Genomic DNA, 26,612 nt, shown 5'->3' on the forward strand with positions numbered 1-26,612 from the left:
AGCAACCCCATTAACCACATCAACCCTCGGTCCTCCTAACGAACCAATTATTTATTTACTTTTAATTTTCATAAAGTGCATATCACCCAGAGGTACCTTGGTGTGGGGGCCTAAGAATGGACAAAGAAAAAAAGGCTAAAACTTAACCCTAAAAGATTGGAAATAACCATGTTTTCCATCGTTTCCTAATGTCAGCAGAGACTGCTGATAACGCAAAGAATCAGGCAATGAGTTCCAGAGTTCAGCTGCTGCAACAGAGAAAGGTCTGCCGTCCAGAGTAACTCTGTGGAACTTAGGAACAATTGTTAAATAAAAGTGATTGATTCAGACATTAAAATGCAATGTGGCACATAGCTGCTGAATTTGACAAGGAGTATTTTTATATTTAGCTAAAAAAGCTTTATGTGCAAGACACAAAGGTTTAAAAATTACTCTTTGACAGGCAACAAATGCAAAGCACCTCACGCAGAGGAGAAAGAATCAGAGTGCTTTAGGATAGAAGCCAGTCTAGTTGCTGAGTTTTGTACAATGTTAAGTTTATTCAAAGACTTATCTGAATATGGGAAAACAAATGTAAAAAATACATTCAATAACCTGAGCTGGAAAACACAGGAAGATCAGAATCAAACCAGACCAGAATTAGGCGGCCTCCTATGAACTACATCAGTGTCAAGAGCAATTAGGTCTGCCTACCCAAAATAGACTGAACCTCTGACCAACCATCTCCATCACAAGAATGGTAAGGTATAATAACTGTATCAGCCACAAAGAATTGTGAAGCCTGCCTACCAATCAAAAAATGGAGTCACCATATCAACCGTAGGAACAGCAAAATCTGCCAACCCAACAAAGAACGGCGCCACCTCTGATGTGATCTGCCATCCACATCAAAGGATGGTGAAGTCTCCCAACCACATAGGCAAAGAATGACAATGTCAGGCTACCCAAAAAATTAAGGAGACCGTCCCATCAACCACATGACCCACAAGAACAGCGAGGCATGACTACCCAATGTGGACTCTAGGGGTCTCCCATCGACCCACACATAGAGAGCCTTGATCTGATGCAGCCGGGGACATCTATTGTGCAAACTTCATAAGTCTTAGAGATCGGGAGTAAAATAACACCCTATGACCCTTAATCCCAGTTTGTTCAATGATGCCTGTTGGACTCTGGCTGTTTGTTAGTGTCTGCTGGTATATGGCGTTCTCTGAATATCAAATAGTAACGTTTCGTCCACTTAATAGCCCTGATGGAAAGAGATGGTGTCTGTTGACCTATCTTTCAGTTTGTCTTGGGATGTCTAAATGCATCACCATATCTGACCGTGTGTCTTGGTCTTGGATTGACTCTGTTGGTCTTTGTGCATCTATTGCTGAATGTTATTCTATGCGTGCCTCAGGGACTCACAGGGTCCAATATAGTGTACTGCTTTTATTCGCCCATCCCAGGTCTTTTAGTGCTCCGACAAATGGAAGTCAATTATCGTTCTGTGAATTTCTCCTCCATAGATTCAACACTTCCTTATATTTCAACCAGTAAAAAAAACAAATGTGTCGCAACAAAGGCTGCTTCAGTTACTCATATTTCATGAGCTCTTCTGCTCACTTGTATGACTGGTCCTTCTTCAGTGTTCAGCCTGTGGACACTGACCCTGTACTTGTTCATCATCTGTATGGCGTTGAACTCATATGGCCTGCCTCTGCCTCTCCTAAGTTTTGCTGCTGGGAACAGTTTTAAACACTTAGCCAGTCGAGTTCGAATTTGAACCTTCAGATCTTAGTTGTATACTATATAGCCTACGTAGTCTGTAGACTCTGGAGATGGGATAGGTCGTTTGGTGCATTGTCACTTCAACTCTCACGCTAATTCAGCCTGTTCACAGCAGTATCTTGAGGAGGCACGCAAACTACCCAACTTGGGTCTGCCCTTTAGGCAAGTCTTATAAGGTACACCTACATAGGGTACATAGTGTTTGGATTACCATACATTCCACCTCAGGTTCCAAACACTGTGTAGATTAGGCTCCTCCGGTCCTGATGAATTGCCCTTTGATCACGGTTGACTTCTTTAGGGCATGAAACATGTCGGCCTTTTAAACTTTTCTGGCCTCCAGAGATTGTCTCTACTGGGTCCACCACCTTTTTAACTAGACAAGCATACTCTCTGATTAAATTTCAATCCAGAGAATGGCTTAGTCTATTTTAAATCACATGTTTTTCATTCAAACACACTACAATTCACCAATCTACACTTTGGGCATTATACTTGCACTTCACAAATAGCATTGGGATAAAAGACCTCTGATAAAGAGCCCCCTTGAGAGTGCCCGTGAGGCATTGCAGCATCAGCCCAGCGAAGAGCACAGCCCTAGGATGAAGCATGACACCCATATGAGTGTGAGTGGGCTCTAGTTTCTTAAAGAACTGTCCCCTCACCTCCGTGTCCTCCTTCTCAGACCTGACAACTCCCTTCCTTCCTCCCCCCAGTAGCTGCATACCCTTTATTGTTAGGATTTACCTTGGAGCTCATATGCTGGACCTACAAGTGCTCCTGCCCCCTCCTCCCATTCTTGTGAAAGTATATTAAAAATCATAAGCATTTGAAAAAAGAACAGCAACCCAATTAATATAAATGTCCAAGTAAACCAACATTTCTGCTGAACATTCGGGCAAAACTCATCCGTGGCCTTGTATAAGCCAACTTAAAGATGGGTATTACTAAGAAAAGGTGAAAAAGAATTGTGAGCAATCAGAGGAAAGTCATCGCAGTGGTAGAGCACCTGCCGGAATGAATCCAGGGAGGGTAGGTTGGTGCAGAGATGCAGCTAAATATAGGCTAATGGTGGATGTAGTGGGCACGCTGTCGGAGTGGCATGGCTCCCGACTCTGAGGTAAAGGTATAGCTCCCATAATCTATATTGAGGGCTGCTTTGTAAAACAATGATAGAATAATATATTGAGTGGCAATTGAAATGAAAAATTAAACACCCATATTTAAAAAGGTAAAATATTTTAGAAAATAGTTTTTTACTTGGGGAGGTGGGGGGGGGGGGAAGGTAGGAAAATATCTTCCTTGAAAGGCATTAAAAACGTCGCTGCTCATGAAAAACATTGAATCCCCGAGTCTGGCGCCACGTTGATCCGACAGCGTGCACACTATGTGCACCTTTGGCTATATTTAGCCGCATCCTTTTGGATCTATCCGCGACCTTTGACAATGTTGGCCATCAGGTCACGATCCAGCAGCTACGTGAAATCACTCTTGAAGGCCCTGCTCTCAGCCTCCAGTCTTTCCTTTATGAGAGAGGAGGTTTTATTTCTAACTTTCTCTTTACAGTGTGGGGTCCCACAGGGCTCCTCATTAAACCCCACATTATTTAAGATTTATGCAGCTCCCTAGGAAGCACTGATTAGGTCTTTCGGTTTCAGTACAATGGCCTATGCTGACGACACAAATGGTCATCTCCATCCATTTCAATGTCGAGGAGGTTGCTGGGAGATTTAATAACTGTATGTCCGCAATAGTCAACTGTATGAACAACAATGCTTAAAATTAAACTCTAACAGGACGGAAGTACTGCTTTTTGTCTCAAACCCGTCTTTCTAGAATCCGTCCTGGTGGCCTTCTAGGCTAGGTCCTTTGCTGTCGCCAGTCCTCGTGGTTAAAAACCTTGGTGTGATCTTTGACACAAATCTCATATTCAAAGATCAGATAAATCATCTCATCCGGTTTCTTCTTGTTAAACTTTAAACAAAAATATTACCTTTCTTCCCGAACAAGCTGAAAGTTACTGTGGTAGTCTCTCCGGTGCTATCACGTTTGGATTATTGCAACGCCATTTACTTAGCTGCCCAATAAGGCCTATTAAAAAAGCTCCAGAGGCTGAAATTTGCTGCGATTCGGCTCTTGAAATCACGAATCTGCAAGAGATGGGCTTAAAGAGCTTCCTTCGCTGCCATTAAAGTGCAGAATAATGGCCCTCACAGGACCGGAGTACTTTCAAAACAAAAGGACATGCTATTATCCCCATAGATGCCTATGTTCCGCTTCATCCAAGACCATGGTAGTGCCCAGGATTCATAAAGCTTCTTGGGGTTGTAGAAGAATTGTACATGCCACAGCTAAGCTTTGGAACTAAATGCCACATCACCTCAGATTTCAGGCACACTTGCCTACTTTTAGGAAACCGTTAAAAACCTGGCTTTTTTCTCATCCTTACTGGTTGTGGTTTCTTACTCTTTCCTCTGTTTTTAACAGCTGCTGTTCTTGCCACCAGCGCCATGACGCCCTTCTGGGCAATTGTTTGAGCTTTACAAATTTTTATCTTTATCTCGGCACTGCACTACCAGCCCTGGATTCATTCCAGCCGATGTGCGTTCTCAAAAACTGAGTACGACATTCCGGCAGGTGCTTAGGCCGCAATGACTTTCCTTAGAGTACTCACAATTCTTACCAATCTTTAAATTGGCTTATACAAGGCCAATGGTGAGTTTTGCCCGAATGTTTGACAGAGATGTTGCTTTCCTTTGACCTTTTTTTGTATGCCTAGATTTTTAATAATCACACTGACACTTGTTGTCAGACCGAGTGTATTACACATTACAACAAGTAAGGAGTTTTGAGATGCACTTTCCCTGTTTTGATTGCGTGATCCATATTGGAGTGCATGAACGCCGATGGCTATTGATAGAGCGTTATAAGATTCTGAAATTTGTAGGGGTGCATCATATTCCCCGTTAGCCAGCACCCGCATATTAATCAATGTATGTTTAGAAGTGTCATAGAAATGTATTGATGTAATCGTTTAACCTAGAGGTGAATAGAAATGTAATAATGCTTTTGTGAGGATCAACGTTGCAAGTTATCGTGAATGTATTCAACAAATCATTAGTTTCATGCAATGTATTAGGCTAAACGTGTGCCATGTTAAAGTTTTACGTGTAGGCTGCTTATTCACCTATATGAAAATAATGAACTAATTCTTAGAGTGGTTTAATAGTGTGTTTAATTTTGTAAAGGCCTGATCACATATATGTCAAAAGAGAAGGCCTGTTAATTCCTTATGTTAGCTAATGTTGTGGGCCGAAAATGATTCCCTTGGTAAAGGCTTTGGGTTGCAGGGAAATGTAAAATCTTAAAGATGTGAAGTGGCTTTTCTTGTTCCCATGTTTTGTTGCAGGTGCAAGGACATTTAGCTCGTTAGAGAGAATAGATCTTTGTTTTAGGAGTTAGGATGCTGTGAGAAGCCAACAGGGGAGTGCATTGGAATGTGAGATAGTTACTTTTGCTGCGCAAGGTGCCTGGGACCCAAGGCCAAGCTAACCGTTGTTGGATGCAAGACAACTTTGTGGAAAACTACCGAAGGAGGACCTGGCTGAAGAGGTGTGCCGAAGGGCGTGTTCTGTGATTTTGGGGATTTGTATTAGGGACAGTGCCCGGTGGGTTGAGCAGATGAGGTTTAGATGGGAAGCTAGAAGGAGCATCTTAGAACGAGCTCTGACTAAGTGAATGTACTTCTTAAGGGAGTCTTCACTTCTGACACCTTTTCCTTGATTCTCTTGCCTGGGATGGGAATGCTAAGTAGGGATGTCACCCTAGAGTTAGTGTAGGGACAGATTAATGTTTTCCTTCCTTGACTAATGATTCCCAATTTAGACATTGGTCTTACAATTGCCTTTTTGATGATTTTGGAGTCGGTGATTCTTTGTGTTAAGCCGAATGAGAATTTTGCGTAGGCTCGCTTTTGTACTAGTGCCCATTTATCTTTTGCACCTTGTGTTGAGGTGTTTGTATGTTCAGTTATTTTTGGTTGTAATAAAATCTTACAAATTTTAGATTCGGAGTCAGTGGTCCTTTACAAATGAAGTCTAATTGTGGTAGATATATTTTAATAATTGTTTGTCCCCCCTACGCTATTTGGCATATAAAAAGATCCTGGCGACCTGAGAGGATTCTTGGAGATAACCAGGTAGGCAAGAATCCGGCCTTATCACTATGCTGCCAGTTTCAGTCATAGTTTTTCACAGCTGGATGCATGGCTTTACGGCTATACTCCAATGCACATTTTAAATATGCGAGTAGGCATTTCCTGTGTTGATTGTTTTCATTAGCACATTTCCTGATGGGTACCCTTATCGCCCACTCTGAAGCATTCTCATTTGGGAGATTATATTTGTATCTATTAAAGGGTTTTATTCAATCCCCAGGGTACACGAAGTTATCGGGAGGATCTACAAGTTTCTTCTGGTATGCCTCAGCTACACATTGCTCATTTTAACATTTCCCTTTGGCAACAATTGATTATACTTTTCTGATGATTGCAGACACCTCTTTCTCTACCTGGCATGCTGAGAATTTAAAACTGTGACTCCCGCCCCAAACCTCTCACGTGAGACGGCCAAGTTTCTTACCTTTTGGTAAGTTCCTACCACTACGCCGGTCCTACATATTTTTATGACGCTACACAGGAGATAAATATTCATTCTCACTTTACAGCAAGCTCAACGATGCATCCACAGATTTAGATACACCAAGTATTTTACAACTGTCCCTCTGTTTTTTACCATTTTAGTAAGTTTCTACCAATATGGCCTCCCATTTTTATAACACCATACAGCAGAGTCACATCCCTCATCTGTCTTCACCACCTGCCTTCCACCTCAAGCAGGCTGGATGATGAACCCAGAGATCAAGACACATCACAGATTATAGGACTTTTGCCAAAATCTCTCCGGGAGGCCACAGGACCCGTTATAACGTTTCATCATTCACGTGGCACACTTTCTGAAACTGACATACAACGGTTTCATTATAGGTGCCTCCTACAACATTCCGTCCTGATGATAACCCTTTTCTAATTAATTTTGCATTGTTGGTCGAAAAACATCGACAAATTTTACTGTGGACTGTTTTTTAATGTGATTGTGGATTTCAACACTTGTATTAAGAGTGTTGTAGATATCACATTGTCCCTACCACTCACATGTATATATTATTGTAAATAGCACTTGTGCACTATATGCGCACTTTATTCCCTTGCACTGCGTCGTCACTAAATAGGAGCAACTATTCATTATATTGATATTACTTGAATCCTAGTTATTTGGGAACAAGATTTCTGTCTAAATGAGAATAAAATGCACAAAATGCATAACAAATCATACTTGTAAGAAAGGGTCTTTAGAACTCTTTCGCCACTGGGTCAATTCATTGTGAGTGACATCACTTTGCTTGTGCACATGTGCAAATCTGTTGAAACATAGTCCACTTGTGCCAGGGTGGTGGCCCATCTCTGCTTTCATTTCAGATTTTGTTTCTTTATTTAAAGCAACCATATAGATACCACCTTCACACAGTGTATTTGTTTTTCATGCCTATTCGATTTGTTTCCCAAAAACTCAATAAAGAATCACAGCCAATGCTTGTTGTCAGCCCTCCAAAAAATATGCATTCTATACTTCAAAAAATGCAAAGGGATTATCCCGGGGGGAATGCTAGGTCAGAAGGATACCCTTCCACATAGCATGTTTCCAGCCCCTGCTGCGACTTAACCCTTTCCAAGTTTACAGTCTCCCAGTACCTGGGAGACAGCGTCACACACGTTTGTGCTGGTTGGGAAAGGCAGAGGGGCATATCCTAGGCAGTGTGAGGAAGCACACGTCTTCCTGCTTTGCAGACCCCAAACATTCAGGAAGGAGACTGCCCTACTTAGGAAAACTGCCTACATTAGCTTAAAGTAGGTGCAGGGGTGGTCTTGGAACCAGGAACGATGCATCTACTGGCTGCCCATGCACGCTCACCCCCAATACTATTTACAGCCATCGAATGTTGGGAGCAGGAAGGAGTCATTGTCCTCGCCTCGGTCGCCTTTAAAGGTCATTCTGACTCATCCTGGATTCGTTTCCCCTGCTAAGAGCAGGGGAAATGTGAGGGTAAAAAAAGGTATGGTTAAGAGAATAATGCTGCTAGAATTGGTGCAGAGACCCAGATTCCCGCCACTTGAGAAAAATGCAAAATGGTTGGTATTACTGACACTTCAAGATACTTTTCAGGGATAGAAATGTGGGCTGTAGGATAAGTTTTAAACAGGAAATCGTATTTAGGCAGCAGCTTATTGACTCGGGCACAATTACCATTCATCTAATTGAACAGTTTATAAGAACAGAAGCATTTGTGGGTATTTCCTAAATCTCAGAAGCTCTGCTGTACAACAGAAGAGTACAGGGAACGAGTTTCCGAAGGAGCTTTGTAAACCGCACATTCAGCTCCCAAAAAATTTGAACCCCACGATGTGACTGAGTGTTAGTTTTGGGTAGATGGTGCTAGGCATCTTGTTGGCCAATGAGATATCACCAAGGCGGGAAAGATAGAGTGGTGCCAGTCTTGCTCACAAGGCACAAAGCTTTCAATTTGGCCCAGTGTATGTTTAGGAGCCATTCGAGAGACGACACAGTGGTAGAGCTGTGGTCAATTCACTTAAGGCCATGAAGGATGTTCTTCCCTGTGGAGCCTGCCCATCATCTTGCCAGGTGGACCTGTATACATTCTGTTGTAGTCTTCAGGTAAGGAAGATGGCCACTTTTAGAATATGATTGATCATTTGAGGCAAGAATTACAGTGCTCATGTTTAACTGTTGAGATTATGGTAGAAGGCATTCTTAGTAATGAGATGGCATGACTACGAGGTTGATAACTTTTTGGAAGATGTAGAAATAACAGCTGAAAAGGAGAGTTCAAATCTATACAGGATTATCTGTTCCAAAATCAACAGGTGGTTAAACTGTACTCCAGCAATAGATCAAGTACTCATGATGTGACGAATAAAGGTTATTCAGGAGTCTTGCGAGTTGCTTTGAAGACCATTTTATTCAAAAAATGCCAATTCAACAGAAGCAATCCATTCGGCCCAGCCAACGCGTTTCGTCCCAGTGGGACTTCATCAGGGCTCAATCAATATCACAATGTTGTCATCCACCCAGTGTTGGCTCCTGTTCTCATAAATCCTCAGAGAAAAAATGTTGTACCACTAGATGGTGTGTTGCGCTCCCATCTTATCTTCATCCTTTCTGTATCCTGCTTAGTGTCCTATGAGTTCACGCCTCAGGGCTATGGCACTGAACACAGCATAACGATGGGTCAGTTTAAGAAGCAGTGTATTTTTCTAACTGATATCTAGGCAGTGTATTGCAGATCTTTGGTCCTAGCACTGCAAACCCTTTGCTCCTCTTTCCTCCGGTTGTGAGCTTAGGTATATGTAGAAGTCTGAGATCAAATGATCTCAGGTTTCGGCTGTGTAGATATCTGGTGAAGAACCGGATCAGTGCCATTGATGCATTTCTATACCAAGCATGCCAGGTAGGATGCAATGTGTTTGGCCTCTGGTAGTCAGTGGAAAATATGTAGGCCTGATGTAATGGTTTGTTTTCCATGTATTAAGTGCCAGTCATATTTTGCATGTCTCAGTCAAGCAATTTGACAATTCAGGACGCCACCCATCAATGCACTGGCACAGTCCAATATACACGAGGCCTTCATGGTGCTTTCTATCAATGCATATTAATAACTACAATGGTTCCCACGGGTACATTTTTAAGCTTAAGACAAACCCTAAAACGAAAGATAGAATGTATAAATCATCAAAAAAGGCGCAGTGCAACTTGATTAGAGATGAGTGAATAGGAGTGTGCTGGTGCGTGTCACTAATGACGTTGACCTGCGCCGTCTTTGTTGGAGCACTTATTCTATTAATCCTTGTCTGAATTGATCTGATTTCACAGTAATTAAATATACTGTTAAAATTCTCACGGATGATTTATAAATTGTCTTTTGCTTGAGGGTGTTCAGCTTAAACATTTCCCTGAGGGAACCACTGTAGTTATTTATGTGTAATGCACCAAGGTTTTCCCATAAAATTTGACCGTTTTAGCACGGTTTTTGTCAGTTGTCGTATACTTACAAAAGCAGATCAAACATTTTGTTGTGTTTGTGCTTGATGAGACTAATACTCGTCCCATTGAATATGATTGGATTGAGGATTGTCCCTCTGAAATTGATTCATCTGCTTGCACTACTGAAATTATCACCCACAATGTACATTCATGTAATCCTGAACAGTCTTCTTCTGCTATGGAAGGGGAAGAGAGTGTTGTTGATGACACAAATGCCTTATCAAACGCCCTGTCTGAAGAGTCTGAAGTGTACCATTCCTAATTATGATGTTACCAGAGCTGGTCGGGTTTGTGTAAAACCGCTGTATTTAAAGGATTACATTACACATATTTGTTCTTCGTGAATGAGCATGTTATCACATACAAATTTATTTACAAAGTTTCATTCAAGCTTTATTGTTATACATGTTTTGAAATTTGTATAAGAAAGGGGAAGTGTTGTGTTTGTGCTTGAAGCAAGATGACCTCATTGGGTTCCAACTAGCACATTCTGTAGCTATGGAATCCGGTGAGATCACTTGCTGGCCGACCGACGTTGGAAGAGGAGTGTCCACACTGTCCTCCTCACTTCTGCTGGGTTTTACAGAATAAAGCGACTATACACATACTGACTTGGATCTGTCATATGTAAGACATTTCAACTAACGTGAACCTCAAAATTGAGTCCCAGATGATGCTCAGATGTCTTGCTTTTTTCTGTAAAATGTGTGGGGGGGTCCTGAAAGGTTTGAGAGGCTGCAGAAGCCCATTGATGGTTTGGGCCATGGTTCTCCAAGGTCGTTCTGTAGGGCTTGATCCATGTCAGATTTTTAAGATAACTACATGGGGAAATGCTCAATCTGGCATGGATCCGATCCTCGGGGACAGTCTTTTGAGAACCCTGGCTTGGACATTCTGGCTTGAGCCCATAAGAAGCACTTTGGTTCACCACTTTAAATCCCACTACAAGTATGCTGGCTTTGGTGCAGATTTAAACAGATAAGGTAGAGGGCCCTGAAAGCAGATACACCAGCGGGTCCAGGGTAAAGAAACATTAAACAAGAGCAATTCCTGTCTGGTGAAAAAATACAAAAATGTCGCAAAAAAGCCCACCACAATAGAGACCAATCCCTTACAATGATTTCTATAACACAAAAATGCATTTTTTTACAAAATGTATTCTTTTATGTTTCTTGTTTTTTTTAATATAAATATAATGTCATTACTTAGGCAACAACGAAACAATAAAACATAGATTGACAAAAATAGAAAAGTACTTAAATAGTACAGAAGATAAACACCAAGGTTAACAAATCAAAGTATAGAAATCATTGTAAGGGATTGTTTTCTTAATGTGGTGGGCTTTTTTTGCAACATTTTTGCGCTCTTTAATGTATGATTTTTAATTTAGAATTGTATTTTTTCCACCAGGCAGGAATTGCTCTAGTTTGATGTTTTGTGCAGATATAACCCAAGACTAGAATCTCCTATTTCGGTCAGTATCTCCGCACCAAATTTTGGCGATTACAACTTTTCTCACTGGAACAGGGAATAGCTGCACTAACAGAGCAATACCGGGTACGTTTCCATACAGCTTTCTCCTACTGGGAGAAAACTGCTAACTATTTCAGCCTGCTTAGAGAGGATTGGCTATGGGGCGAACAGTCCTAGCAGACCTCAGCCTTTCCCAGGTGGTGCATTATCTAGTCCCATTATATTGCTTTAAGGGTCGGATGGGCCCAGGCAGTGCTGCTTCCATTAGTGTCGGCCCCTGCAGCATGGAAATGGGTCTAGTTACTCGGGGACAGAATCTCTGGGACTCTGCGGTATGCCAACCTGATCATTCAGGCATGGAAATTCTCTGAAATGTAGTTGGTGTAATCTCACCTGAAGTTCTTACTCTAGTAAGAAGGGGCTCAGTGTAAGGACACTTTTATTCACCTAGCAGACTACTTTCTCCAAACCTCCACTGAGATCTGGTCCTTGACAAGCAGCTGTGCAAGAGTGAAACCGCAAACCTCTTGCTCGGATGATGGAAGACACTTGCGTATGGATATACTGAACAGTGGTGATGGTACCCTACTGCAGCTGGAAAGGGGTCCAGTCTAACACCCGTTTAAAGCTGCTGACATGAGCAGACGAAGCAATACGTTGATGTTCACTGTGTCGAAGTCCACAGTGGACAGGTCAAGTAGGAGTAATGGTTCTTCCTCTGTGGAGTTAACACACCATCAGGTAATAAGAACTGCACTCTTTCCATGCCATGCAATGTTCAGAAGCCAGGCTGGTATCTACCTGCTCTTTGTTAAGAACTCCTGCAGTTGAGAAGCCGTGGTTCTCGCCAACGAATTTGGCACCCAAGGCAGCCGTTTTGGCGGACATTGGGATCTAAGGAGGCCTTTTTAATTTGCATGGTCAGCATCACATTTTTCAACACAGGTTGAATTAGAAATTTACCAAATTCATAACACTATAAACTGTGTCCTATTTTGAGATACTTGTTCAGCCATATTCATATGTTGGCTTGTTATTTTTTTTCCTTCAGGAACCCTTGAATGTCTGGCACTGTGACCATGCATACAGAAAAAAAAAATCTTAGAAAAATGTGCACATATATGATGTGACTGAATTTCTAGGGGCGAGTCACCCTTACTCAGGCAAAACAAAATCGTAAATGGGGCCCAGGAGCGGACACTTTCAGAGGTTCTTGATCATCAGCAATATAAGTTAAGACACAGAAGACACTGCTTGGGATAAAGTTGGAACAATAATATTTAATCACGAGACATATTCAGTGCACCCACTTAGTCTTTCTATCGGATGAATATATTTTTTTTTATTGGGACAAGCATGATATCACGTGGTGGAGAAATGATGCGCCTGCGTAAAAATCTGAAGCATTACACTATTCATTAGTTTGCTTTCAGAACTGCCATTAAAAACCACTGTCCTTTTTAGGTCTCGGCTCGAAGGCTGCGCTTGCGCAGTCTCGATCCGAGATTTAATGACTTGGAGAGGAGGGGCTTGAACCCGCCCCTCTTCTCCCCTGTTCTCCATTGGCTGGCCTCTTGAATGCTGGCCAGCCATTGGAGAAGAGGTCCGTCACTCTGATCAGGCCCCGTACTTTTCGGATTCGGGGGCGTGTTTTTTTCAACAAATCTAATCATCTCCTCCAGCCAATGGCAAGAGGAGAACACGCCCCCGAATCCGAAATCGCCGCTGCCTTTCTCCGAGGCATTTCTGCTTCGCCTCGGAGAAAGGCAGCAAGGCTCAGGGCACCGCAGTCTGTTACCTTCATTTCTGGCTCCCAGAAACAGCCGTTTGGGTCTTTGTGTACCTTTCTTACAGCTGCTGTATTTTCAAACCATCCCGCTTCCTGCAGCCCCTGATATTACTCTGAATCGACACAGGGAGCACACCGTAATGTATTTTATAGCGCTTGTTTCACCAAAAGGGTGACTCAAAGCACTGAAACTTCTCACTCCAAAATTATGAAAGTGACATTTCATCTTGCACTAAACGTTTCCACCAACATGCTTGTTTGAAATACCACCGTTTAATAGCTATTTTGCTTTTTAAAAAACCTCCTGGTTTAATACCGCGCTCTAACGGAGGCTCCTAGGCGCTCTAAATTAAGTCAGTGAAGTCGCCTGCATTCGTCAGGGCATTGGGTTCGGGATGCACGGCTGATCGCCGCTGAGGGCTGGAAGGGGGCAGCGGCAGGCGGCGCGGGTGCCTCTGAAACACAGACACGCCTGGTGTATTCATGGTTTCCCACCGCGGCGACCGGCTCTGGGAGCTCAGCTGGCTGGACTATGGGGACCCTCTCCAGGCTGCGGGGTATCCATGAAGGCACAGATACAGGACTGTGCGCAAGCACGGACGCGTGGGGTTGCAAAGCCTACACAAGAAAATAAAACCTTTCAGACCAAAATCCTATTTTTCTAAGCAAATATATTTTAATACGTGCAAATGCAATTGATATGAACAAACATTTGCACAAATAATCTTTAACACGCAATCTAGATTTGCAGAGGAATCGTTTTCTACAGTTTTGCTTGTCTCGCACCGATCCCTGGGATTATCTCTTGGTAGAGGTGTAATCCTAGCCACGCGCTGCCAAGGGCTTTGCAGATGCGTGAACCAGGCGCTTCAGGGGTACTTTGTGAAGCTGGCCCGCCTTCCACCAGTAATGATGTTCTCAATGTCTGATGTCTCTGTGCGGCAGGGCGTGTCTGCTCCTCTGTGGCATTGAAAGATGTGGCAGGCATGGATCCAGACATCCACAGAGCCTGAGCATTTCTGCTGTCATCTGTCTACATTACACTACTGCCGTCGGCGCTTAAGCCTTTTTATTTCCGAACAATGTTGCAGGTCGGGCTGAAAACTTTGATTTTTAGCGTTCTTTTTAAGTTATTATGCATCACTTATATCGTTTTTATAATTATTAGGAAAGGTTTGAGGGTCTTTCAGATGAGGGGGCATATGTCAAACACCAGACCCGACTTAGGCTCACAGGTCGGGTTCATCCGCCCCTCCCCCAACGCAGTGATTCCAGATGCTTGTCTGTCAGTGGGGTGAACCGAAGACCAACCTAACATAATAAAGGGAAGGCGGCTTCAGCATAATAATGAGCGTTTAGAGGGAACCTTTCCGTTCCCTGGGCTTTTCTTGGCAAACCAATAGTTCACAAACAAGCATTTACAATGCAACGGTCTCGGCATTTGAGAGTAATTAAGCTATCGACATTGTAAATAACAATGCCGTTTCTTTAAATGTTTTAAAAACAAAAACATAAACAAAAATAATGTCATGAGCAATGCCAATAGCTCTAACTTTACCAATGCCGAGACCATTGCATTGTAAATGCTTGTTAAATATTACGTTTGAAACAGATTGCTCTACAACGCACCATTTAATCCCATTTATTAACAACATGTAGGACTGAAAGGGTCCCTCCACATACTCCCCTGCTGTCTCTTGAAGATTCAGTTTTATTTGCTATTCTCTCTACCCCACACCTCAGCCCCACAAATAAGCCCCTGCTATCGCTTGAAGATTTAGTTTTATTTGCTTCACTCAACCCCACACTCCAGCCCCACAAATCGGATAATGGTCATACGATGCAACATTTTACAAGTTTGGCAGGTGTGCTGTGGGGCCAAAGTCTTCGACAGAAATCAGACATCTTTGGTATTGTCCAGCACTGGGGTACTCTATGGCACAACAACGCCAGAGATGGAAGCCAAAGGCTGCCTGTTGCCCCCTGCCCTCCGACCGAACCTCTGATAGCATGAAGGTGTGCCCCTAATCAAGCTGGCCCACAATTCATAAGCGTTACCTTGGAGGACTGACTGGAGGGGCGTATGCGTGGGCTGATGATTTCAGATTCAAGTGCTGGACCTGGCCAAGCAATTCTATGAAAGTATCTCCATAGAGGAACCACCACCTCAACTTCTTGAAGACAGAACAGAGAGAATATCCTTAGCAGGCAGTCACTGCAGAAAGATAGTGCATGTTTCCACTTGGTGAAATTGCCTAATGTGTTCAGTGTCAGCCCCACAGATGTGTCAACATCTTCCATCTCACTTGGTCTTATCTTAGCAGGGATCTGAAATTCATGATATGAATGAATGAAATTGGTAAGTCCATATGTAATTGAAGTGTCGAGCTAGAGTTCAATTTGTAGTGTGTGCTGCATAGCCAATTGGATTAAATAAAAGGTTTACTGATCATTCTAGCTGTCATGGAAGGCTACACTGTGTTCTTTGCAAGGTTTCTAGTTTGTTAATTAGGAGGAGAAAATATCAATCGCGGCTGGCATGTCCCGCCAGTGGGGGTGGGGGGCGGGCATGCGGGGAGGGGGTGGTTTAATTTAACAACAACAAAAAATAGACTTACATTTCTGCGGGCCGGGTCCTGCGTCTTCTCAGCTCCTGCTCTCCTGCCTCTGGCAGGAACAGGAAGCAGGCAGCCAGGCTCCCTCTGGACCCTCCCTTAAGCCAATCACAATGCTGCAAGCAGCGTTGGGATTGGTGGAGATGCCGCCCAGCCAGGGGCTTATGGGTAGGCCATGTTCTCCATGTAGTGCGCATGACTATTTTGGGCAACCCCAGAGGGCTGACTAAACAGTCACTGCGCCCTCAGGAGTGGACACACCCACTACGCCCCTGCCCTGGCTGCTCGCAGAGCAGCCCCACCTGCAACTAAAAATAAAATGGTAATAACTCAAAGTTATTACCATCTTATGTTTCTGCTTCTCGCACTGCGAGAAAGCAGTGGGGTGAGGCTCCTTCGCCCTAGGGGAAGAGCCGCGCTTGGAAAATATAGGAGATTGATGCCGGCGGTGTCACAGCACTCAATAAAAAGAAGTTACTATCAATCTGTGCATATTCCATCTCAGAGCATGATTCAGACTAAGATTCACTGGCAGCGGCGTGTTCGTATGACCTCTTGTTGTGTGGGATTATGACAGAGCATCTCTAGTAAAACGTGCTAAGATTGTGTGTATCCTGGTGCCAAGCAGGTGTGTGCCTCACCCTGCCAGTGGTAGGTTGGTTATTTGAAAAGCCAGGCCTTTGCCTTCATGCGGAATTCAAGAAGCGAGGAGGAGATTCTGACGTGGAGTGGGAGCTCGTTCCACACTTTAGGAGCGATGCAAGGGAAACCCCAACCTCCTGATCTGGTTCTCTATATGTGTTGGAAATGTGCGAGTAAGAGTCAAGAGGAGGTGTCTGGGTGGTTGTTGGGAGGAGATGTGACTGTTCAGGTAGGTCAAGCGTGAATTGGGTAGTGCCTTGTGAGGAGTTTGAATTAAGAATGTTTGTCTATCAGAAGCCAGTTTTGCTCCCTGAGGTGTGGTGTGATGTGGGTTCTGTGTAGGAGGTTGAGGATGAGTCTGGCTGCAGAGTTGTGGATGGTTTGTAATCTTTTAGTGAGTTGCTTGGTGATCCAGAAATAGAGGGTGTTCCTATAGCCCAACCTGTTGGTGACTAGGGCCTGAGTGACAGTTTTTCTAGGTGTTGCTTTGGAGCCATTTCAGCATCTTCAGGATGTGGAAGCAGAGTGCAGCGATGACACCAACTTGTGTGGTCATGTCCAGTTTGCTGTCGATTATTCAGAGGTTTCTGGCATGGGTTTTGGGTGTGTTTGGCCAGTCACCAATTGGAGTCCCATGGTGAGGTGTTCTTGCCAATGATCCATACTTCTGTGTTGTCGGTGTTGAGCTTGAAACATTTGGTTTTCATCCAGTAAGTGATTTTGGTCATGCAGGCAGTGAACTTGTTTCTTGTGTTGGAGGTATTGTCTGAGTGGAAGAGTGTGAGTTGCATGTCATCTGCATAAGAGAGGATGTTAATGTGTTGCGCGCAGTTTATTTTGGCCAGAGAGATCTTGTATGCATTGAAGGTGGGGCTGAGCGATGAGCACTGAGGGACTCGGTAGAAGTTTGCGGGCTTCCGAAGACTAAGATGCCAGACTCAATATAGTTGTCTCTTCAATGTTTCCAGTCCTTAAGTCCCATACTAATTTGGACTTTACTTTTCTTCCTGTGATATGTTTTCCTACGTAAAGCATATATAAACAAGATTGGATTTGAGAAGGATTCATAATAATGAATGAGTTCACCATTTGTTCTTTTGTGTTCATTGCCAATAAACTGTTCATTGCTTTAATTCAAGTTGGAGACCACTTTCTGTGTCCCCCTGGAACAAGGGTGATCTTGTGTACAATTCTCCATTCAACTGCCTGTATAGGGGTATTCTGTTTCCTGGTGCCGGTGGTGGCCATCTATGTGAGAATCACCTTCACTTGGCAGAGGGTCGGCTGCTGAGTATGCTTTCACCCTGCAGTCTTTGTTTGGATTTCAGATTGCTGAGGTGTCAGAGCTGTGCAGTCAAGGACACAGAGTCTCTCTGAGCCTACCAGTCTTCTGTAACCCTGTGAGTTGTTACATTAGTTCTCATCTCCCAGTAAATTTTACTATAATGCATTTTCCTCTTCTAAATTGCAACATCTGGATTGATAGAAACCCACTACAAACAATGGATGGATGTTGACGCCTATTAACAGTTTTTTCAGTACCATTGACATTTCAGATAATAACACCAGATCTTGCAGCTGTTAAAAATCTAGACTGCATATAATTAACACTCTAGTGGGAGTACTCTATTTAAAGAGAATGCTGTGGGTTCGGCCTCTCTTCAGCCGTGTTCCACCAGCTGATGCACGGGATGCTTAAAATAGTCAGCAGTATTTCCAGAATCTCTTTATATTGCTTTCCCCATGGGGCAGTTGGAGAAGTAGAGTTTACAAGTGGATAAACACTAAATGATAGCGTTTGATAGAATAAATCGTACCATTTGTTAGTCTGCTTTCAAAGGCTTTCAGCTTGAATGTGTGGTAATGATTGGTGTTTCCGGGATTGGAGGAATAAATGTCTCAAGATTCTTAAAATGGGCTCAAAATATATTTCTATTTACTAAAACAAAAGCTATTGGTGAAAATGTTGCCATGCTTATGGATCATATGCAAATCGCTATAAGATGAGAATTAACAACCTTATTCACATACTAAAGAACATGTGTTTTTCAGGTTACTAATCTTGAAAAACTTTTGAGCAATAAGAATAACAAGTCCAAAGGTTGAATTGGTAAAATACTCCATGTGTTTTTTTAAAAAACAATCCAGAACATAACACATTTGGCACATTGTTTTGCTGTAGCTTGATCCTTGCAATCTATTTTATTTTTAGTTGCTGCAGTTTAAACGCTGGCTAATGTGAAATTCACTGTAAATGCAGGGATAAAACCAACATCCTAATTCCATGTGCTTCTTTCTCATACTCCGAGAACCTTATCTTATCAGAATTAGATACTAGAAGCGAGGGAGTGGACAGAATAGTTAAGGGAAAGCAGCATGGCAGCTCACATCATACACACAAAATTAAGGTTGAAAAATAAATAACCACATACATATTATGATATGTTTACTATTATTTAGTTCGTACAAGGCTTTGCAGATGTCTGACGACCATAGTTTGAATGAATAATGGCTTGAGGCACAGACATGGGCATCAGAGTAAAGATAGGATGAACTTTCCGAATATTCTTAAGACTATCAGTTTCTTTTAAGAAAATGATCAAAGATTGCACCAAGATTCCTTCTGGATTCAGCTGGAATATGAGACGTATCTAAACCAGAGGATACCAGTTGGGAGTCCTACTTGTGAGGAGTCCACCAAATATCAGGACCTCGGTCTTTAAGAGTTTGCATGTTCGTTTTCATCCAGAAAGCAACTGGTGATTGGCAGGCATGGAACTTCTCTTGGAAATGTTCCAAATCATCTTCGTTGCAGGAGACATTGATCTAGGTAACATTTATGTATGACATAGGGAAAAAAAATCAAAGCTGCAAATCAATGCTATATCAGGTAAAGACTGAAAAGAGTAGGGCATAAAGTAGGCCTTTGGATACCCCACAGAATTGTGTGAAATAACTGTAAAGGCAGAATTCTGACAACCTGAGTTCTGTAGTTGTGGAATCAGGAACAGCAATTCAACACTGTCTGCAAATGCATAGGTAAACGATGGATTAGGACTCAACACTTGAAGGGGGTGCCGAGACCTAAAAGGATGAGAGCAGCTATGTGGCCTAGAGCTAGGATCTGCCTAAGATCTCCTGTGTTGGCTAGAAGTGAAACATTGAGCCATAGAGACAGTGAAAGCTAGTCTGCATATGATCTAGTAACTCACTGCTGGCTTCGCAAATTCACAAATTTGCCACTTTACACCTTTTTCAAACTGTTCAGCCAAAAACAAGAGTAAAGAAATAGGCTTGTTTAGGGTGAGCTTATGAGGCTCAGGCAAAGGTTTTATAAGTATGTGCTAGTCGATTTTTCCTATTTTCTTGTTTCTACCAGGCCTGGGCGTAGTTCAGTTCCTACTTGGTATGGTGGAGACAGGTGTGAAACCCATGGATGAACCCAGAAAGATATACATTTCTATAAACTAGAAACAATTCCAAATTCAGCCAGCAGTCATTTGAGTAGTTCACTCATGGTTTTCCCAAACTAACAATTGAAATGAAAATAAAAATAATGAAATGCGTTGGATAAAATAGAAATGGGTGATGTTTTGATCTGTAACTTTTTGCAAAGGTGGCCAAATTATTATACTGTTATGTCCGTAAGACCCTCTGGTTGCAGGAATATATAGAGTTTGTAGCGGTACAAAAACACGCAATAATTTGAGCAACTGACTGAGCTGTGGCTTATAACGATTTTTTTTATGGTGTACAGACTATGCTTCAATCCATATGGTAAAATCTAATGTATGAAAAATAGGAGTGAAGGAAACCTTTTTGAAAATGTGCCCAGGATACTGAGTTTTGGAATAGTATTCGTTAGTACTGATTTGGAGTGGTTACCTAAGTTATCTTGTGATTCATAGGGCATTTTGCAAAATGATTTTTCTTGCCCATTGGCTTACATTTGGAAGCCAAAAATGGAGCGAAATTAAATTGATAATAGCAAATGTTACATATTCTGTATTTCCATGCTTCCACCTTTCACCTGAGGAAAACGGTACCACACTTTGGTACATCCAATTTGTGCCATGAAAAATAACCTTTTTGTTATAAGTGTTCCAGAGGTAGTTGGGCCTGGGCTCAGCTGCCAATCAGGGAAGCCTACTAACCCCATACATTTCAGACAACCAGACACCTGGGAGAGTGCAGGGTCATGTGACTTGAATGGATTCCACTACATTTCTGCAAACTGTGGTTAAAATCATGCATTTATCCCCCGTTTCTGTGAGGGAAAGATCCGGAGTCTACAGGGATCCACAAAATTCCTTCCTACCAACTAGGGGGAAATTATCCAGTCTCCCCCCCCCCCACCCCCCCAGGAGGGCAGAGAGGCGTTGGGGGTTGGAATGACCAGACGTGGGCCCATCCCAGTGCAATCTTTTTGTTTACGTTTTTTTTTTTTTTTTAAAGCATGCCTTGATGTAGTGGTCTTTCTGCCATTGGGATGGCGGGGGCAGGTTTGTGGTAATCCCCAAAGGCAATACGACTGTGGGGCCCTTTCTGGGCAGGGGTCAGGCACACTGTCTGGGCAGAATTCCTCTACTGCCATATTTTATGTTCTAGTAATATAATCCCTAGTGTTTAGTGGGCTTTCTGAAAGACTTCTGGTGCTGTTCTGGAGTGAGGGAAGTGTCTGGATGGCACTGTCTGGACAGGACAAACAACCCCCTCCCCTTCTCTTTTTTGTGACCATTTTAACCTGTTGTCTAGTGGGGCTTTTTGCACCCCTTTGTAAAATCCACAATTAACTCCCTCCTCCTCAGGGAGGGAAAAGTTCTGTTTTTACATTTATTGACATAGGTGAGCCCTGCCCCTTGGCCAGGGGGGCCACTCCCTCCACACATGCTTTCCCTGGTGTCTTGTGGGTGGGTGCCCTTTCCAGCACTTCCTACCCCATCCTAACAAAGGTAATGCAGTGCACGGAAGCAGTTCATCCACTACATTGAAGAGGTTAAGTCAGGCTGTGTATGGTTCATAAGTCTTTATTATTTCGCAACTTAAGGGTTCAGTTTTATAGGGATATAGTTTCCGAAGATTTGTAACAACCAGTTAACTGTCTGAAAGCATTTAAGTCCAGATGTCCAAAGCACTGATGATTCTTACAGTTTAAAATAAAATTATAGTAACAGGACGTTATTATAATTTAATTTTTCTATGCGGGAGCCGGGCGGGGCTGGGCTCTGTGACTCCAGAGCAGAGGAGGAGTTGTTTGCACTCTTCTAATTGCACATGACGGTGTGGCCGACCCTATACGGCTGGGTAAACCGTCATGCACATTTGGCATGTTCTCCATTGGGCTGTGTTGCGCGGCCCGTGGAGAACATGCGCAGCCTCCCCAGGCACTGCCTGAGCATCCAAACAGGACGCTCGGGACAACCTCTATGCTACTCCTGCAGCGTCGTAATTGGCTGGGAGAGTCCGGAAGCCTGTGCGCTTCTGGTGTATCCAGCAGAGGAGAGGCGTGCGGCAGAGAAGGGAAGTTTCTTTTTTTTAATGTTTTAATCCATCCCCACCACCCCTGTTCGAGGCAGCCGCCACTGCTCAGACCTACTCATCTCCTTTTCAGCCCCTCTCCCCGTTCCACAGCTGCCACCTGATTAGAGGTCAAGTAGAAGGAGTCAAAGACTCTGGAGTCTACTCCGTTCCTATCACCTGGGATTTGAATGAATGTCTTTTTCAGTAGGTTTACCAAGTAATGACCCGTTAGCTATAGGTCTGTTATAGGTTGGGTGTTTGGGGTCCAGTTCTTAAATCTTCCGAATTGGGTTGGTTTAGGATGTTTTTAAGTCATTGTTGAATTCTCTGGAAAATAGTTAAAAAACATAGAAGCAGATAGGTGTGTGGCTATAGTATGAATGTGAAAGGAAGAATGGAGTTAGAGGCAGTCAAGGACTGGATGAAGAGAAAGGCCCGGGGGTCTGGAGAAGTTCTGTGTAGGAGCATGAGCGGCCAGCAAAGTGACTATGTTGCAGAATTATGTATATAAATAAAAAGTGCAATTTCTGTATTTTAGAATTTTATATTCAGGTGTGGTGATCGTGCGCATTTTTTTTAAAACTGTAACAGAAGAATGAGTCTAGTGCTCAGCTACAATGGCTCGCCTCTGTGTTCTTCATTGTGACTCTAGGTTTGTTGGCCAGGAGTTGACATCTACAATCTGGATGCTGGTGCCGTATAATATAGATCAGCCCCCCCTGCCCCACCCGCGTGGAGTATGAATTCCCCCAGCACAGGGATACAGAGGCTTAAAGGAAATAAAACGTAAAGTGCTCAAAGTGTAGAGTAAACATGCATATGCCTGTAGATCTAACCATGCACATAACAGCACCATTGTTCGGCTGCCACATCCGGTTGCACTCCTAAGGTTTTGTTGAAAGGTAACCACCTTGGCTTCCTGCCAGCACATTGCTGCCTTTTTTTCTAACACGTGTTAAGGGTAAACATATTAATTCAATTTCCAACAATGGAAAAGGAAAGGATGTGCTTTACAAATAAATCTCCAGCTACTGAATCTCTTGGGGAGGGATAGACTGAGACAAACTCATTCTATTTGCTAAGACACCATGATCCCAAGAAATATCACAGAAAAAGACTGGAATGAGTAAACACACAGGGGCAGGTGAGGGAGGAGGTTAGTTATTTCAAGATCGGGTGGAGGTTAGGCACAATCTCACAAACTCTCCATTGGAGACCGAGTGACCGACGACTGACCGAACGACCGATCCGACTTTCTCTCGCTCTTTCCTCAACCACCCACCGGTGCAGAGAGGCGCCGCCGCCTGAGGGGTCCTGTGTTTCCTTTCCTCCTGCCCAGGTCTGTTTCTATAGTTACCCGAGGCCGCGAGGGAGAGGGGTGGAATCAGCACACCCGAGACACGGGCCTGCTTGAGCGGCTCTTTGTGCTACCCTGCCTTTATGACTGATCTTCGATCAGCTGTATTGAATTTGCAAACACAAGGAGACGGTGGCCTTGGCACTGACTGAAGCAGCCAGCCTGCTGATGGTATATCAAGTTAAACACAACTATTAAATCGATCACAAAACATCTACACAGAGCAAACACTGCGGCATCCCTCCACACAGTTACAATAACATGGCGTGCATTTGTAACGCGCATGCGCACCGCTGGGAATCTGGTTTCTCAACTCAATGGTGCTCTCTGTATCGGTCTCAGAAAGTTGAAAGGCTCGGCGAGCCCGCTGGAATGTGGACACGTGACCACGAGGTTCACTAGAGAGCCTTGGAGTAAATACATTACTTCACTGAGCCCCAAGATCTGCCGATGTAACTCATGCTGCCAGGTATCACTATTCAATGCAAGCGGATTAGTCATCACCACACAAGAATGTGGAGATGCAACGTAGCCATTCGCCCACAAATATGGTTAGTTTCTCCATTCATCTATACACACATGTTCTAATTATAGCTCTTATGAATAAAACACTCAATCCATTAAAGGCCAGACAGAATGATCATTTGAGTTCGAAGGGTTTAACTGAACCAGGATATAACCTACAACTATGCTCTCCTTCCAACATTTACTGCTAGAACCACATTTAAGGCCATCTAAACTTCAGTTTCAGAAGTGTACACCGACCCATCTTTATGTAACATCCAGTAGATGCCTTTGGAACTCAGCATAGCTCTCTTTAATAGCTTTTCCCTTGCAAGTGATGCCCGTTTCTGAAAAGGAATGATAAATAACCCAAACTACCCCACTTTGTTCGATGCACACAGCTGGGCCGGCACGACTTCCAACCACGAAGAGTGATACTGCGGCATGGGAGTAGGCCAAACAGGAAATGTAATGTTAGATGGTCAGACAGTGTGCTTGGTCTTACACGTCCCAATTCTAAGCATACCATGAGTTGAGATATCTTGGACTTACACAGACCAGTTCTAGGCTTAGCTCGAGTAGGGATGTCTTAGTTTACACATCCAAACTCTAAGAATAGCATGGGTTGGAATACCACCGTCGTACCCATCCAAACTCTAAGAATAGCATGGGTTGGAATACCACCGTCGTACCCATCCAAACTCTAAGAATAGCATGGGTTGGAATGCCATCGTCTTACACATCCAAACTCTAAGAATAGCATGGGTTGGAATGCCTTGGTTTTACACTTCTCAATTCTAAGCATTGCATGGGTTGGGACGTCCTAATATTACACCACAATTCTAGGCTTAAAATGGGTTCGGATGCTTCGGTTGCCAAGCCCCAGTTCTAGGCTCTAAATACAGCATGGGTTAGATGACTGATCTAATATCGTCCCATAGGATAGGTTGAGATTTCAAACTACGAAGCGATAATACATTATGTAAACAATTGCCATTGCTTGTGTCAAGCCTGGTATTCTTCCCCTTTTACTATATGTAATAGCAGCCTTAACTCTCACAGTAGTGTTACTGCTGCATATCGTTTACCATGCCTCCGATCAATATAGCCATAGCCTTTATCATGCCTCAAGCATGTGTATCCATCCTCAGGTGCGATGAATGGGGCTAGGCCCATGGTTTCAGCACAGCCTAGTCTTCAAAAGATTGTAAATATGAGAACCAATGTAAGGAGCACATAATTGTACTCTGACAAGTGGACAGGTTTGCTTTTTCTAAATCAGTTGCTCCCAGAAGTCACTTAAGGCCACATTTTACCCTTCCAAAAAACATTCCATTCCATCGATTGTCTTATGCAAATAACTACCTGGATTTTATGTGCTAAGAACTGTTGTCAGCCAACCTGAGTGCGATGTGTTTATTTCTTGAACGGCGAGTGTTTGAATAAAACAATTTCCTTTTGAAAATTTTGGACTAAGCCACCAGCACACACTTTGGAAAGTAATGCTGAAAGCAGGCGTCATTGCTTAAACCACTTTGGGTTTAACTCTTTAATAATTGAACCCTACTTTCACCCAGCTTTAAACGCGGATGTCTATCGATTTAGCGACTCTAGTCCTGAGCTAGTGAAAAGTTACAATGTTCCTATAATAAGTGCAATGTAAAGCCTACAGATGCCTTGTGTATATATTAGGGTGTTTTAATAAAGGTTTACATGCTTCATGTTGGCCACTTCGCACTGTTTGCAACAGTGTAAGGCATACAGCAACACAGTCGGACAATTCATGAAATATGGACTGCAGCAGTAAGCAAGGTTTACCCTGTGAAATCCAAGGCGGTCAGCGCCTGGTTTGTTTTTCGACCTCCTCTGAAATGCCCATCTTACCCTCTGATCGATCTCAAACACGGCCCTCTTCAGCCTCGCAAGCAGGGGTTGGGTCTCGGCCGCATACTATCCTAGGCTGGTACCCAACACAGCTCTTGTGATGCTTTGATAAAGATGTGGAGACCTCAGAGCTTATGAACTATATACAAATCGTGTTCTATGTTATTCTTCACAACCCAGGAACACAGTTCAAGAAGGAATGTCGACCATAACCATAAGGAGAACAAACAATTTTCAGGTGGCTCCGAGGCCTCCGAGTGACTCATTCTCGCAGATATACAAGAAACTCTATACAACTGCAGAGGTGGCCCCTTCAGGATAGGCCCAATGACCTGTGAAGTATCCGCGTGTCATAAGCACAGTAACCAAGCGGCATGAAGCTCTGCAATCGTGGGCTCTTCATCTCACACTCACCTTTTCAGCACCGACTCCAGCTTCTCCATGTTGAGCCTCTGAGCACGAAAGTCTCTGGCCACATCCTCGATCATCCTCTCGTACTGCTGGAGCAGCCCAAAGTCCGAGGAGGCGTGGATCTGCTGGTACACGTCGCAGAGCTGTTCCCGGCTGTAGCAAGACAACGATGATCCGGTCAACAAAACCACATCTGGAAAGGTCATTCAAATCAGCCAAAATGTAACAGAAGTTATTGACCGCTTTAGAAAAATGGTCAAACATGTATGTATGCTGCACGTAACGTATGCATCTCTATCAAGTGCTGCAAAAAGATGGGCATTTATCTAGTCAGAGTACCACTGCCTTTTACATGATCCTCCTTCATGCTGCAGTGCAGAGGCCTCCTGCTGTCAAGGTCTGTCATCTTACACTCCTACCTGGCTCACGACTTTCAAACTCCAACAGATCCTGACACTCCTGTCCCC

The 26,612-nt window shown here is 43.4% G+C and overlaps 1 protein-coding gene and 1 long non-coding RNA gene across 2 annotated transcripts in view; one reads left to right on the forward strand and one right to left on the reverse strand.

Annotated features, from left to right (window-relative positions):
* LOC146860464 (ras and EF-hand domain-containing protein-like) overlaps positions 1 to 26,612 on the reverse strand; it is a 222,550-nt gene that overhangs the window by 133,869 nt on the left and 62,069 nt on the right. The window contains exon 2 of the mRNA XM_085644353.1: positions 26,149 to 26,298. Within this exon, the coding sequence (XP_085500479.1) occupies positions 26,149 to 26,298 (150 nt within the window). The remainder of the gene's footprint in view (positions 1 to 26,148; positions 26,299 to 26,612) is intronic.
* LOC146860465 (uncharacterized) overlaps positions 1 to 26,612 on the forward strand; it is a 48,646-nt gene that overhangs the window by 20,724 nt on the left and 1,310 nt on the right. The window lies entirely within an intron of this gene.

The sequence above is a fragment of the Triturus cristatus genome, chromosome 3_1 (genome assembly GCF_964204655.1).
Source record: "Triturus cristatus chromosome 3_1, aTriCri1.1, whole genome shotgun sequence".
In the NCBI taxonomy this organism is placed as follows: domain Eukaryota; kingdom Metazoa; phylum Chordata; class Amphibia; order Caudata; family Salamandridae; genus Triturus; species Triturus cristatus.